Consider the following 17,162-nt stretch of genomic DNA (forward strand, 5'->3'; position numbering starts at 1 on the left):
ACCTAAAGAAATGCGTCAAAGTTTTAGATGTCATGTCGAATCTCCGCAGACCCCAAGGATGTAGAGACACCGCCGTGCTTTCTTCACTATTGCATTACGTGTTTGGTCCAGGGCAGAACCTCTGAAATAGTAACTCCCAGGAATTTAAAGTTGCTAACCCTATCCACCTCTGATTCTCCAACAAGAACTGGCTCATGGACCTCTGGTTTCCATCTCCCTGGTCTAAAATCAGCTCCTTAAGCAACAGTCTGGTTGTTCTGCAATATTGAAGTTTGCTCCCACAATCTAAACACATGATGCTTTTTCATTAGCTACCATAAATCACAATTTGATGTGAATTAATGGGAAAAGAATCAAATGGATATGTTTTAGTGTGAAGAAGGATTGAGGGAACTGGGTAAATAGGTTTGTTCCTTTAGTAACTTTAAAATTTGATGGGCTGAAAGGCCCCTTTTTGTTTTGTAGCTACGAACTTGGTAGTATCTTGCAATTGCACAAGGAGACTTACTGAAGGACGAGCTTTTAAAGACATCTTGTAATCGTATATATTTCTGGAAGGACTTCAGGTTTGGCTATTTGGAAACATGAAAATAAAATAAACGTATTTTAATAAGTTGTTATGACAGAATGTCGGGAACATAAATTGTTAATAAAATATCATGGCAGCCAAATGTTTTTGTTTTTGTCCCTTAAAAACTATTTCCTTTTGCAATGCAAAATTATATCGGGTGTTTTTTTTTATACATAAAAGTGCCTTGTATGAAGGAAGATCGAAGTCACTTGCATCCATCCTCTCTAAGCACCTGATACCATTACTAAGTTTTCCTTTTGAGATAAAAAATCTAACTTTAGGCTGCAGAATATGATGAAATATCTGGTATATTTATACTTTGCTTACTATAACAACTTGACGTCGGTGTTTGGGCAATTTAGTGTAGGGTCAACGTTTTAACTCTTGCCAATTTTTCATAGTGCATGTGATAGATGACGTCATTTTCATAGTTTCTCTTGTAGGTCACATTGAATTAGTTTCAAAAATACTTGAGGTCAGCCACTACTTACAAATAATAATTAGAAATATTTATTTTAAAGCTCAGTCCTTAAAGAACAGCCACTCTCTGTTTACTTGGCAAGATCAATGTAAACAGATTGTAACAAACGCTTCTTCAATTACTATTTGGAATTGGACAAAGTCCTTGCCAGGCCACGCAAGCAAAGTTATACCTTTAAAACCGCTTGCCCGAACAAGCCGCTTGATGTTGGCTCTCACATGTACGCGTGCGCGTTGGTGTTCGACAGGCTACGCAGTTGGGAGCGGAGCGTGGCTGTTTGGGGTTTTCGCACCGAGTTTGTCGGAAAGTAGATATTTCCAGCTTGTCACGTTTCCATTTTCACAGTAATATACTTACTCGTGTGTGTGTGCGCGCCGCCGCCGACAAATGTCAGGCATTATGATGAGAAAGCCTTTGCGAAGTGATGGACTGAACCGTTTTTCCTTATCATAAAGTTGTTATCATTCCTTGTGGTTGGATAGCCTGAAAACTTGAGGGGGTGGGTGGGGGACTTTAGTTTTAGGAAGAAGTGAAGGAAAGAGGACTGATTTATTGAGCGTGTCGCGCCTTATTTGAAGGAGTAGGTGGAAGGAGGGGCTGTCACTTTCGAGAAAGGGTCAAGGGAAAGGAGGAGCACCTCCGTGGTTGAGTGGAGCCGAGCGGGGACAGCCGGAGTTCGAGGCAGCCTGCGACATGGCGGCAGCGGCGGGAGCAGGAGGGGTCAGCACCCTGCCCACACTACCTGATACTGGCGGCAACCCCTTTCCCCCGGGATCATTCAAAGAACCCAAGAGACTCTATTGTAAGAACGGCGGCTATTTCCTGAGGATCTTGCCGGATGGCAGAGTTGATGGGACCCGCGAGAAGAATGATGGCAACAGTAAGTATGCAGAATCCATTAACATTTCTCTTGTAGAATCCTTGATACTGTTTATTGGTAGACCTGGGGATCCATTGTTACCTTGCCATATTTTCGTAATTCAATCCTGTTTTGTTTCCAATTCTTACACTACATAACTATGTACGATAGTTTTCAGTGATTTAGTTGTCTTAATTCTGAATTTTAATTTGTTAATTATTGCCATACAGTGACGTGAAGAAATATCATAAAAATTTGTTTCGATTGTGAGATTTCCAGTTTCCCAAATGGTTTCTTTGATATAGTACATCCCAAGAAGTTCATAAAATGTCGCTTGGCAAATAGGATGGTATATTGGGGGGGGGGGGGGTACAGTTTTAGACTTTCCTGGCTGCTGTTATGAAGTGTTAGAGAGGGAGACGACGTTTTTTTGGTCATATTACACAACTATCCTGTGGACTTTCTGTCCATCTTTAGCCGGATCTTTTTCAGTTTTTTTGTGAATAAGAGGTTCGTCCCTCTTCATCCGAAGAAAAAAAGTTAGTAAAAGTAGGTATGGAGTTGCAAAACTACTTTGTGAATATTTAAATCTGTCATCGATGTTAGTTTACACTTCTATTAAACTTCTCTTTGCGAAATCTAATGCAAGTTTAGAGAAATGCCACTTCTTTAATTCCGCTGCTTTTTTGTCACGTCCTTTGAACGCGGTAAGTAATTTTCTTGCAGTACAATTCTTGGAGAATCAGACTTGCGCAACTAGGATGAATAAGAAAGAGTGTGGGGTCTCTTCGATTTGCACAAACTATCGTGCTTTCAATTTGTTAGAGTGGCGGTACAGATTGGTCGAACACGTTGATTGCTTAAATATTGAAATACTACGCAACACGTTAATAGTTACCATCTCCCTTACTTTTTTCCCCTATCCTATTTACTGCGGTCGCAATGAAGTAATTAGAATTTCCAGTCGGTAACTGGTTGTGGCTTTACAACTCGTGTCAGCCATGTAAAACGACACAATATAGGTATGCCTTGGTGCGCTGTAATGCACCGAAGTAACTTAGCAAGGCACTTTACCAAGGTTTTGTTCCCAGATTGAGGGAGGGTGATCCGAAGTTAATATTCAAATAGTTACTCTTGTTTTCAGCATTTTCCGGTTTCCTTTATTATAACAAGCTGTTCGCCCTTCATTTAAATTGATTGCTTCCGTGGGTCGTGGAATGGTTACCCTTCACCTCTGTGATCTTACCGAAATAAGTTTGTATCATTTTTGTAGTGGTGGAGCAATGTTTTTTAACATTACGCAGCAAACATTCCCGAATGTTCATCTTTCCCCTATTCGTACCCCCATTATTATAGAACAGGAACTCAGAGTTGCATACAAAGATTAGGAGAAAAAATTCTTTTTTTTCTGAAGTGGCTGTAGCATGTATTATATTGTATTGGAAATCTCCAGATTTGGGAGCAGACTGAAGTTTTTTTTAAATGCAGCTGGATTCTCTTTAAATCGGAATGTGTTTTACTTTAATTTGGAAAATGTTCAGGTTAAATCGAATTTGTATATTATTTTTAATCACTACTGTAGTGCACAGCTATGATGGCATTTCAGGCCTCCTAGCAATCCTGACCCATGCTAAATCTGGTATTCTGGTTTTGTTTTGGATTAATACAGTACCTAGTAATAATCCTGCAGATGAATTTAGACAGACAACCCTATTGGAAGATTAATGAGATGTTTGAAATAAGAAATGTGCTTAAAATTACCTCCGTTTTCTTTTAGAAGTTAATTATACAGGGAGGTTCAGTTGCTGGCGTTTTGTCCTTGAATGCTAATGTATCATGAGTTGCATGCAGAAGGTTGGAAATATTTTGATGCTGTGAGAATATATGGGGCTTGATGGAAAGTAAGCTCTAAATGGCTGTAATTCTGTCAGCTTTGTCACATGAATTAATTAATTTGTGCCTTTTTAAATTCCTAAGCAATCTCCATACTAACAGAGTACTGCATTTCTGCTGGTTTTGGTTTGAAAGGGAATAAGCTTCACAACCTTCTGGACATATACGACAGCAACCACAAACCAAATAAGAAGCAATGTATTGACCACATTCAGGATGTGACTGCAGCTCCACTGGACCACATGCAACGCTGTCAACCTCAGCCTGCTTCATTTGAATGATTGTTCCATTTCAACCAAATGTTTGCATCTAAGAATTTCTGAAGACACTAATTTATGATCTACACCATTGATCTAGTGCAGCAGAATTTAATTAGGAGCCATCTTTTGGAAGTTAAGAGCAACACACACAAAGTGCTGGAGGAAATCAGCAGTTCAGGCAGCATCATTGGAAATTTTGAAGTTAATGAACAGGAAAGGGATGGTTCACTTAGAGTGGTATTCCTAAGCTGTGAAAGTCAAATAAATACTTCTACTTGAAGAGGTAGAATTACACTAATATGGAGGTGAAGCACTTGCAAAAAGCTGGTCTACATGTAATACACAGGAAGACTGCCTGTTATTTAATTCAATGAGCCTTGCTTTATTCTTCAGAATTGGGTTTAATATCACTGGCATATAAATTACAATACAAGAAGTTCAGGTATGACTCTCCACATGGCTTTAGACCATCTGGACAACACAAACACCTATGTCAGGATGCTGTTCATCGACTATAGCTCAGCATTTAATACCATCATTCCCACAATTGTGATTGAGAAATTGCAGAACCTGGGCCTCTGTACCTCCCTCTGCAATTGGATCCTTGACTTCCTAACTGGAAGACCCCAATCTGTGCGGATTGGTGATAACATATCCTCCACGCTGACGATCAACACTGGCACACCCCAGGCATGTGTGCTTATCCCATTGCTCTACTCTTTATATACCCATGACTGTGTGGCTTGGCATAGCTCAAATACCATCTATAAATTTGCTGACGATACAACAATTGTTGGTAGAATCTCAGGTGGATATGAGAGGGCGTACAGGCATGAGATATGCCAACTAGTGGAGTGGTGCCATAGCAACAACCTGGCACTCAACATCAGTAAGATGAAAGAACTGATTGTGAACTTCAGGAAGGGTGAGATGATGGAGCATATACCAATCCTCATAGAGGGAACAGAAGTGGAGAGAGTGAACATTTTCAAGTTCCTGGTTGTCAAGATCTCTGAGGATCTAACCTGGTCCTGACATATCGATGTAGTTATAAAGAAGGCAAGACAGTGGCTGTACTTCATTAGGAGTTTGAAGAGATTTGGCATGTCAACAAATACACTCAAAAACTTATATAGATGTACCGTGGAGAGCGTTCGACAGGCTGCATCACTGTCTGTATGGAGGGGCTACTACACAGGACCGAAAGAAGGCAGAAGTTTGTAAACCTAGTCAGCTCCATCTTGGGTACCAGCCTATAAAGTACCCAGGACATCTTCAGGGAGCGGTGTCTTAGAAAGGCAATGTCCATTATTAAGGACCTCCAGCACCCAGGGCATGCCCTTTTCTCACTGTTACCATCAGGTAGGAGGTACAGAAGCCTGAAGGCACACACGCAGCGATTCAGGAACAGCTTCTTCCCCTCTGCCATCCAATTCCTAAATGGACATTGAACCCTTGGACACTACCTCACTTTTTTAATATACACTATTTCTGTTTTTTGCACTTTTTAAAATCTATTCAGTATATGTATACTGTAATTGATTTACTTGTATATTTTTAATTTTAATTTTTTTTCTTGTATGTTATGTATTGCATTGAGCTGCTGCTGCTAAGATAACAAATTTCACATCACATGCCGGTGATAATAAACCTGATTCTGATTTTGAGTGTAAAAACAATTCCATTTGATGTTAGAGATGGAATTGGATGCACATCAGCTTTGGCAGGGTTTGCAGGCCATTACCTCTTATAAGATGAAACCTAACATCATCAATGGCTATGGAGCTTCACTCCCAGATGAGCTCAATGCCTTTTCTGCATGTTTGACAAAAGGGAAAATAAAACTAGACTTGTGTGAATCCCTGATGCATCTGTTGACCCTGTAATCTCCATCTCAGTGGCCAACATCAGAAAATCCAGAGTCAGTGATTCTTTGCAGGGCGTCAGGCCCTGATGGTGTATCTGGTCGGGCACTGAAAACCTGTGCCAACCAACTGCCAGTAGTGATCAGGGACATCTATCTCTGCCTACTGTAGTCAGAGGTTCCCAGCTGCTCCAAAAGGGCAACAATCATACCAGTGCCCAAGAAAAGGAGGGTGAACAGCCTTGATAACTGTCACTCAAGGGCACTCACGTCTACTGTGATGAAGTTGGTCATAGCCAGAACCAACTCCTGCCTAAAGCAAGCACCTGGATGTGCTGCAATTTGCCTATCGCTAGAGTAAGTCTAGAGCAGATGCAATCTCACTGGCTTACCACTTGACCTTGGATCACCTGGACAATAACAATACCAATACCAGGCTGCTGTTTATTGCAGCTCCTGTTCAGCACTGTCATACCCTTAGTACTAATCGACAAGCTCCAAAACTTGGCCTTTGTATCTCCCTCTGCAATGGGATCCTTAACTTCCTCACAGGGAGACCACAGTCAGTATGGATCAGAAATAATATCTCCTTCTTGGTTGCCTCAAGGATGTGTGCTCAGCCCACTGCTGTACTCTGTTTACACCCACGACTCCGTGGCTAGGCACAACTCAACTGCAATCTATAAATTTGCTAGGGACAACTATTATTGGCAGAATTTCAAATGGTGACAAAGAGGTGCCCAGGAATGAGATGGATCCTCTGGTTGAGTGGTACCACAACAACAACCAGGTGCTTGCTTTAGGCAGGAGTTGGTTCTGGCCATGACCAAATTCATCACAGTAGATGCAAGTGCCATTGGGTGACAGTCATTGAGGCAGCTCACCCTCCTTTTCTTGGGCACTGGTATGATTGTTGCTCTTTTGGAGCAGCTGGGAACCTCTGACTGCAGCAGGCAGAGATTGCAGATGTCCCTGATCACCACTGGCTGTTGGTTGGCACAGGTTTTCAGTGCCCTACTGGATACACCACCAGGGCCCGACTCTTTGCGAGGAATCACTGACGCTGGATTTTCTGATGTCGGCCTCTGAGACGGGGAGTACAAGGTCACCAGATGCTGCAGGGATTCACACAAGTCTAGTTTTATTTTCCCTTTCATCAAACATGCAGAAAAGGCATTGAGCTCATCTGGGAGTGAAGCTTCATAGTCATTCATGATAATAGGTTTCAACTTGTAGGAAGTAATGGTCCACAAACCCTGCCAGTGCTGATGTGCATCCAATTCTATCTCTAACTTCAATCGGAATTGTTCTTCACTATTAAAGTAGCCTTCTGTCGGTCATACCTGAGCTTCTTGTATAGTTCTGGATTACCGGTCTTGAATGGCATAGATCCAGCCCTCAGCAGACTCTCCTGAATCTCCTGGTTCATCCACTGCTTTTGGTCTGGGTACACCCAGTATATTTTCAAAGGCACACACTCATCTACAGAGGTCTTGATAAAGTCAGTGACAACTGTGGTTTATCCATTCAGATTTGAAGATAAATCCCTGAATATTGTCCAGTTCACCAACTCAACCAGTCCTGCAGGCACTCCTCTTCCTCCTTTGACTATAGCATCTTGGTCCTCTCCACTGGTGCAGCGGTGATCCTTGCTGCCAACTGTCTGAGTCTTAACCATTTATTAGCATGTATAATCAAATCTATCCCTTTCCTTGTCATTAACTTCAAAATGATAGCTCCTAACTAAATTTTGTTGGGCTAAATCAATGGTGTAGATGCATAAATTGGTGTCTTCAGGAATTCTTAGATACAAGCATCTGGTTTCAGTTAGTCATTTAAAAAAAAGGTCTTTGAAGGATAAAAATAAAGGACTTGAGCATGTTCGGTTTGTCGTGAAGATAGAATTGAGGGCAGTAGCATCAAGGACAGAAAAGTGGCTCAGTGGGTGGGAACATAATAATAGATTATTTTATTTGGACTGGAGGCAAGAGTAGTAATATTCCCCAGGTTGTACTAGCACCACTGGTTTGTTAATGTGTGTCTGAGACTTGGATGTACAGGGAGCAATTTCCCTATTACAGACACATAGAAATTGAAATGGAAATGTGGTAGGTTTTGGTTAATTGGAACCAGTGCATTATACGCCAATTAAGTGGCTGCCCAAATTAGCGCAGGTTTCAAAGTAATAGTTGAAAGGCATAAAGGCAAACTACCATTTAATTGAGTAACTAATTGTGCATTTAAATGAAATGCAGAACAAATGAGAACGCTACCGATATACTACAGTACTATAAAACTGTATTGGTTCTTAATAGTTATCAATGGAAGAATTAATTGGAAGATTCTTTTGATTAACTGTAATTGAACAAAATCTACATGGGCACCTACTCCAGATTATTCAGGAAGGTAATGAAGGTAGGCCATAAAGTCAAAATAAAAAAAAAAATTCAAAAATCACTGCTTTTTGAATTGGTGTCCATTGACCCAAATGGATAACACAATACAAACACAACTGACGCTATTTTAAAAACTGTTCGCTCCCTCATGTCTAATTGCCATTTCTGGTATCTCCAGTCCTGAATGCTTGAAACCATAGTGAGCAAAACAGTTCTGAATTATCTTGCTGCTTATTTCTATCCAAGTATCAGTGAAAACAATACTGCTTTTTGAACACAAACATAGAATTATTTAAAAAGTGTTTTCTGTAAGCATGGTGTCGAGTCTAACAGCCACGCAAGTGCACATGACTAATGCTAGTTAGAAACTGTTCAGCAACAGCTAACTTCCCAAATATTGAAGGGAACCCCAGCTATTTTCTTAGTTTTTGGTCTTTAATTATTGTCCCAAATAAGGGGTTGCCCCGATTAACCGAATCCACTGTATGTTCATTCACCATTTCTACCCTTATTCTACAGTATCACTCCATTGTTAAAAAGTGTCCATATACAGTATATCCACACCTTTTTCCTATCAATTTGAAATATATTCCTTGCAAAGGGACATGACTAGATTAAATGGTTCGGAGGAAAAATCTGGGAATTCAGGCGATAAATTTGGGATGTGTAATTACCTCACTTGAATGTGTCTCATCGCCTGAAAGCCAGCATTACCCAATCTAACACTTAATTAGCTGAAACTCATTTCTGCCTTTCAAAAAATACAGTGAACTCAATTGTGTTTTAAAGACTGAAAGGTGTTTCTTCATTCTGGTATCAGGTTGGCAATATAAAATAGGGGACCTGACCTTCTTCAAAAACACTTAACTTTCCTTAAGTCCTTTTGCAATTATCACATTATATCATTGCGTCCCCCATAAATTAACCTTCTGCTTCAATATATTGTTGCCCGTGATCGGACATCCTCCTGACAGATTTTATCCACGTAACTCAAAAGATAACAAAAACAATTGTAATTATTGAATAAAATTAGTTTCAGTAGAAGTACTTCAGTTGGAGGGAGGGTGGGGGTGGCTAAGAATATCTGTATCAACAACAGAAGAGTCAAAGTAGCAGAATCACAATTTAAAAAGAACTTGAAGAACTTGGTTCAAGCAGCATCTGTGAAAGAGCTGGTTGCCGTTATGGAGCGGACAGTAGTTGTTCTTGATAACATGTCTATGTTCTGAGGCTTGTGTCAAATGTTGTTAATAGACTCGTTCAGTTTTAGACCTTGCAAAGAAGGATAGATGGTGACTGGAGAATGCAATGTATTGTGGAACAAAGTAGTAACTTTGATCTTCCAAGTAAATTTTGGCAGATTTGTACTTCCTATTTCTGGCGGCACTAACACGTTGCACGAGTAGCAATCCTGAGATCACAAACTTGGAGGTTTTGTCCTTTAACTTAGCACCTAACTCCCGGAACTCACTTTGCAGGACATCGTCACCCATCCTACCCATGTCATTGGTACCGAAGTGGGCTAGACCTCTAGCTGCTCACCCTCCCACTGAAGAATGCTGTGGACTCTATCTGAGATGTCACAGACCCTGGCACCCAGAGGCAACAATCCAACGGAGAATATTGTTCTCATCTCCAGATCCTCCTGTCTGTTCCCCTAACCAATGAATCCCCCTATCACTACAGCTCACCTTTTCTCCCCCTTCTGAGCCACAGAGCCAAACTCGGTGCCAGAGATCTGCTCACTGTTGCTTCTTCCCTGGTAGATTTCACCCCCCCCCCCACCATACAAACTATCCAAAGTGGTACACTTATTATTGACGGAAACAACCTCGAAGGTACACTGCACTGGCTGACTATTCCCTTTCCCTCTTCTGAGTCACACAGACCTACCTCCTGCAACTTGGGGGTGACTACTTCCCTGTAGCTCCTAAGTATCACCTTCTCATTCCTCCTTATGACCCAAAGGTCATTGAGCTGTAGTTCCTTAAAATAGTCTCTAAGTAGCTGCAACTTGGTTCACTTTGTGCAGATGTAGTTATCAGGGAGACTGGAGGTCTCCCAAAGATCCCACATCTCACACAAAGAACATACTACTAACTCTGGACCTATTCTCAATGCACTAGGTATGTACTAACTGGAAAACAAAAACTTAGAGCCTGCGTCTGTGTTTGCCCAATCCTTTTGAGCCAATACTGAACCACTCTAACACTGCCCCACTCCAAAAATAGATGCTCCACTTGCATCTCCCTCTTTTTATAGGCTCATATAAGACTCGTGGGCACGTGGCCAAGTGGTTAAGGCATTGGACTAGCGACCTGAAGGTCATGAGTTCGAGCCCCAGCTGAGGGAACGTGTTGTGTCCTTGAGCAAGGCACTTAATCACACATTGCTCTACGACAACACTGGTGCCAAGCTGTATGGGTCCTAATGCCCTTCCCTTGGACAACATTGGTGTCGTGGAGAGGGGAGACTTGCGGCATGGGCAACTGGTGGTCTTCCATACAACCTTGCCCTGGCCTGCACCCTGGAGAGTGAAGACTTTCCAGGCGCAGATCCATGGTCTCGCAAGATTAACGGATGCCTTGATAAAACTCATTCTTGACGAGACTTGCAATTTTCGAATGCCTCCTGCCCTGTAAGATGTTGCTGTCTTACTTGCTATTTCAAGCAGTGATTCAGTCTTGATGAGATTTGCAATTTTCAAACTGCATTGAGCAAGTAGGCAATGGGTCCAGGAGTTCAGGGCACAAAAGGGAAAGAAGACATTGAGTTTAAAAAAAAAATAAATTGAAACCTGGGTTGATGCAGTAGTAAAGCTTATTCAGCCATTGCTATTTATGGTTCTTATCTCTCATTCTTTTATGGGAGGTGTGGGCTTTGTTGGAAAGGTCTAGATTATTGTTCATCTCACTTTGCCCAAGAGAGGATGATAGTAAACTGCTGCCTTGAACCATGGTATTTCTACAGTACTTATTGATGGGGAATTACCAGATTTGGTCCGAGCAACAGTGAAATGTTTTCAAATCAGGATAGCATACAACTGGGAGGGGATCCTGAAGCTGGTGTTGGCATATATGTTGCCAATGTCTTAGCTGGAGGTAATGGCAGAGTCTGGGAGGTGATAAGTGGATGCAACAAAGGACTGCAGATGGTGGGATCTGATAAGTGATAGTGGGGTTAAGGGGTAGATAGGAACAGTAGAGGAAGGGGAAAAAGAAATCTAGTGGGTTGAGTGTGGATGATGAGTGGTTAAAACCAGGTGTGGGTGAGGAAGTTATCTGGGTAACCAGTGGCTGGAAGTGTGGTTGGGGTTGTGTGTGTATGAGGACCTGAGGAGTCAGAAGGAGAGAAAGGAACAGAGGCTGTGCAGGTTATTTTTAGAGAATTTAATGTTTATACTGTTAAGCAGAATATGAAGTGCTATTCTTTTAGTTTGTGTTTGGCCTTGCCCTGACACAGGAGGTGGCTGATGTCATACAGGTTAGTGTGGGAGTGGGGAGTGGAGTTAAAACATCTTGGAACTATGAGCTCAGGATGACCAGTATTGACAGAGAGCAGGTTTCAGAAACAGTCCAAGTCGATTTGTGGATGAGGTGGAAGTTAGTAAAATTGTCAAGTTGATTATTGGTTTAGAAGGCACCACCAATGCAGTTGTCAGTGTATCAGAGAAGGAGCTGAGGGGTGATGCCAGAGTGGTTTGGAACAATAAATGTATAACTGAGAAAGAAAGCTTTGGGCAACCTAGACAGAAGAATCTGCATTTAGTTATGGTATCTTGTACAGTGTCCCAGTATGATTTAAAAAGCATCAAAGATATTGAGTTAATTGAACTACATAAAAATAAGAAATTTATAAATTGCTATAAGACAGAAATAAGTAGTAGGTTGCCACAGATCTTTGTAAACTTGTTTCAGAAAATAATGGCCTCAAGTATGGTGGAATAGGACGCTGGAAGACCTTTCAGAAATTTGCATTCTCAAGTCTGGGAAGGATATGAACTCCACATGTCACAATCTATTTAGTTAAAATCATTTGGATGAAAAATGATGTACTGTACATGTGTATAATGTGTACAATGACCTGGGAGGCTCCCGACCATTGATTCCATTGTCCCCACTCTGATTCCAACAACTCGGATGCTGTTGGACCACAAATTATGTGGCCTCTATCTCTGATTCCAGCCCCAGCCTCAAACTCGGCTGCCCTCACCTCCAGGCCAAGATCTTTCTCGCTTCCACTGGGCCCCTGGGCTCCCCTTCCACCTCAACTATTCCTCAACCTCCGGTTTCATAGGCTCCCCTGTCACCTCTAGGTCCTCTGGCCCTCCATCTTCCTCCCCTCCTACCTTCCCAGAACACCCCAACCTTCCCCCCTCCTTTGACACCACTAACTCTCTTTCTCCCCCCCCATCCCAGCTCGAATCCCTGCTGTGTCTTTGCAATTCCATCCAACCTTTCCTTCCCTGAGGTAAAATGTTCTGTCCTCAGCAAGGGCCGTACCATTGTCCCCTACACCCGCACCTCTGAGTTCTGCATTTGCCACCATGTTGAGCCCTTCTTCCATCGCCTCCATGTCTGATCCTACTTCTTTGGCAAGGATTCAACACCCCATGTTGATGACCCTTTCTCCCTTCTCCAACCCTCCTCCTCCTCTTGGATACCCCACTCTGGTTGGATCTTTTAATCTCTAATTGCTAACATCAGTTGAGGTTCACAAGGATGATTCTGGGAATGAATGGGTTATATGAGGAAGGTTTGATGGCTCTGGGTCTGTACTCACTGGGATTTAGAAGGATGAGGTGGATCTCATTGAAAGGCCTGGACAGAGTAGATGTGGAAAGGATGTTTCCTGTGGTTTTGGGGGGGGGGGTCCTGGACAAAAGGGCACAGCCTCAGGATAGAGGGGCATCCATTTAAAACAGATGCGGAGAAGTTTCTTTAGCCAGTGGGTGGTGAATTTGTTATCACAGGCAGCTGTGGATGCCAGGTCGTTGGGTGTATTTAAGGCAGCAATTTGCAGGTTGTTGGCACAGCATCAGAGTTTGTCGGGTGAAGGCCAGGGAGTGGGGCTGATATGGGGGCGAAAGGATCAGCCATGATTGAATGGTGGAACAGACTCGATGGGCTAAAATGGCCCAATTCTGTTCCTATGTCCTATGGCACTCCAGTCTCCTCCTCGAACCTTACCCCCTCTGAGTGCACTGCGCTCCACTCTCCTCATCAATCCCAACCTCCCATCAAACCCACATACAAAGGGGATGCTGTTGTAGTGTGGCACTCTGACCTCTACCTTTCTGAGGCCAGGTAACAAATGTCAGACATCTCTTGTCTACCCTTTAAAAAGGACCCCACTCTGGATTATCAGTCCGGCACTGGCACTAAACTCATCAACCCTGGAGATCTCCCATCTCTTGCCACCCGATCTCATACTTCCCTTAACCTGCACTGCTTATTCCTACCTCCTCCTCAAGACCCACAGACCTGATTGTCCAGGTAGACCCGTTCTCTCTGCTGCTCCTGCCTCACTCAACTCATGTCTACCTTGACTCCATCCTATCCACCTTGGTTCAATCCCTTTCAACCTCCATCCACAACATTTCACACGCTCTCAATCTCAACAAATTTTAATTCTCTGGCCCTGACTGCCTCATTTTCACCTTGAACGTTCAATCCTTGTACATCTATATCCCCATCAAGAAGGTCCTAAAGCTCTCTGATCCTTTGACAAAAGATCTGACCAGTTCCCCTCTACCACCACCACCACCCTCGGCCTGGCAGAACGAGTCCTCACCCTCAACAATTTATTTCGGCTTCTCCCACTTTCTCCAAACTCAAGGTAAAGCCATGGGCACCTGCATGGACCCCAACTATGCATGTTTTTTCATTGGGTACATGGAACAGTTCGTGTTCCAAGTCTTCCCTGGTAATCCTCCCCAGTTCTTTCTACGTTACATTAACGATGACTTTGGTGCTGTTTCACCTATGCTGAGCTTATCAATTTTATCAACTTTGCTTTCAACTTCCACCTGTCACTTACATTCACTTAGTCCATTTCTGACCCCTCTTTCCCCTTTATTGATCTCTGTCTCCATCTCTGGAGACAAACTGTCTCCCTATACCTTTTACAAACTTCCTGATTCTTGTGGCTATTTTGACTTTACCTCTTCCCACCCTGTTTCCTGTTTTTAAAAAAAAGTTTAAAAAAAAAACATTCCCTTTTCTTAGTTCCTTTTGTCTCTGCCTCATCTGTTCCCAGGATGAGGCTTTCCTTTCCAGGACATCAGAGATTCCTCATTCAAAGAATGGGGCTTTCATTTCTTTACCATTGATACTGCCCTTACATAAGAACATAAGAAATAGGAGCAGGAGTAGGCCATCCGGCCCATCGAGCCTGTCCCAACATTCAATAAGGTCATGGCTGATCTGTCTGTAAACTCAGCTCCATCTACCTGCCTTTTCCCCTTAACCCCTAATTCACCCACTATGTAAAAATCTATCTAACTGTATCTTAAATATATTTAGTGAAGAAGCCTCAACTTCTTCCCTGGGCAGAGAATTCCACCACTCTCTGGGGGAAAAACAGTTTCTCCTCATCTCTGTCCGAAATCTTCTCCCCTGAATCTTGAGGCAATGTCCCCTAGTTCTAGCCTCCTGCATCTTATCTATTTCCCAGGCATCCACGCTCCCCCAATCTTCTTGTTACCTTAACAGGGAAGCCTTAACACTTTTCTTCCTACTGCCACATGAGATTACACATCCAGCATGTCATTCTCCGCAACTTGCGCCATCTTCAATGGGATCTTACCACCAAACACATCTTTACCTCCTCTCTGCTCTAATTTCTGCAAATATTTCTCCCTCCATGATTCACTTGTCCATTCATCCCTACCCACTCATCCCCCTCTGGCACATATCACTGCAAGCAACCAAAGTGCTAGAACTGCTCATTCACATCCTTTCTCACTGCATTCAGGGCCCCAAACAGTCCATCTAGGTGAAGCAACACTTCACTTGCAAATCTGTTGTGGTCATCTTAGTGCTCTGGAGGTGGCCTCATCTACATTGGTAAGACCCAACATATGTTGGGGGAATTTCCCAGTGACCAACCATTTAATTATTGGTCCACCATGATGAGGCATATACTTGGCGTAGAGGAGCAACACCACCTGTTCCATGATGGCATGTACATCAATTTCGCCTTCCAGTAATTTTACCAGCTTCCTCTTCTATGCGTCACTCTGGCTCTTTACCTCTTCTCTTCACCTTCCTATCACGCCCCACTAATGCCATTCCTCCTTCCCTTTCTCTGATGGTCCATGCTCCTCTCCTATCAAATTGTCTAAGGTTGTAGAAGGAATTAAATCCCAACAAAAGCAAAGTGATTTATGTTGTGAAGTCAGAAAGGGGTAGAGCAGTTGCAGTAAATGGTAGAACATTAAATGTTGATAAGAAGCACTTTGGCATTCAAGTCCATAGTTGGTGGAGAGGATGTGAAGAAGGCACATGGTTTTCTTGCTTCATTGGTTAGGGCATAGAATATAAAAGTTGAAATTTCATGTTGCAAATTTTCAAAGATCTGGTTAGATCTCATTTGTTTTGGGTACAGTTGAACATTACAGCATAGGAACAGGCCCAGTGAACCACAACGTTGTGCTAAATTGACTAAACTGGTAACTGAATGCCTAATCCCTCCTGCTGACACACGTCCATATCCTTCCATTCACTGCACATTCATGTATCCATCCAAAAGCCTTTTAAAAACCTCTATCATATTTGCTCCCACCACCAGCTCTGACAGCCTGTTTCAGGTACCAATCACTGTAATTATTTTAAAGCTTACCTCGCACATCTCCTTCGCACTTATCCCCTCTCATCTTGAATGCATGCCCTCTAGTATTAGACATTTCAGATGTTGGAGAAAGATGCTAACTGTCTACCCTACTTATGCCTCTCATAATCCTAGAGTCTTCTCTTGTGTCTCACCCTGGCCTCTGCCAATCCAGAGAAAATAATATAAGTTTGCCCAACTTCTCCTTGTAGCACTTGTCCTCCAATCCAAGCAGCACCCTAGTAAATATCTTCTGCACCCTCTCCAAAACCTCCACATCCACTTTATAATGGGGTGACCAGAACCGTATGCAATACTCCAGTTCTGACCTTACCGAGTTTTATAAAGCTGCAATGTAACAACCTGTGAACCACTTTCAGGAAGCTTTGGACTTGGACATAAGATCCTGCTGAATGTCAACATTGTTAACAGTCCTGTCATGAACTGTGTACTTCCCCTTTACATTCGATCATCCAAGTGCAACACCTCGTACTTGGCCACCTTAATACCATCTGCCATTTCTCCGTCTATATCAACAAATGATCTATCTGACTATATTCACAATGCCACCAGTTTTTGTATCGTCTGAGCTTAGTAAACCACACAACCACATTTTTATCCAAGTCATTTTATGCATAATCACAAACAGAGGTCCCAGTTCTGACCCCTGCAGAAGAACACTAGTCATGGGCCTCAGCCACTACCTTAAGAACACAAGGCAATAGCAGGATTAGGCCACTAGCCTCTCAAGCCTGCCCTACTATTCATTATGAACATGGCTGATCTGTGCTGACCCAACTCATCTTCTGTGTCATTTCCCCCTTACCCCCAATTTCTCTCCCTCTCGGATATTTATCTTGACCTTAAATGTTTCAAATGATTTTTATCTCCATCACCCTCTGCATCAAAGAATCTGGAAGAATCACTACTCTGAGAAATTTCTTTGCATGTCGGTTTTCAATGAGCGGTGCTTTGTTTTGTGGCTATATCCCCTTATTTATGATTCTC

General features: G+C 42.6%; 1 protein-coding gene across 1 annotated transcript in view; it reads left to right on the forward strand.

Annotated features, from left to right (window-relative positions):
• Nucleotides 1-1,261: 1,261 nt before the first annotated feature.
• The window catches only part of fgf2 (fibroblast growth factor 2), an 85,620-nt gene continuing 69,719 nt past the window's right edge, over nucleotides 1,262-17,162 (forward strand). Inside the window, exon 1 of the mRNA XM_063046537.1 lies at nucleotides 1,262-1,932. Coding sequence (XP_062902607.1) covers nucleotides 1,746-1,932 — 187 coding nt within the window. The 5' untranslated portion in view covers nucleotides 1,262-1,745. The remainder of the gene's footprint in view (nucleotides 1,933-17,162) is intronic.

Source organism: Mobula hypostoma, chromosome 4 (assembly GCF_963921235.1).
Source record: "Mobula hypostoma chromosome 4, sMobHyp1.1, whole genome shotgun sequence".
Taxonomy (NCBI): domain Eukaryota; kingdom Metazoa; phylum Chordata; class Chondrichthyes; order Myliobatiformes; family Myliobatidae; genus Mobula; species Mobula hypostoma.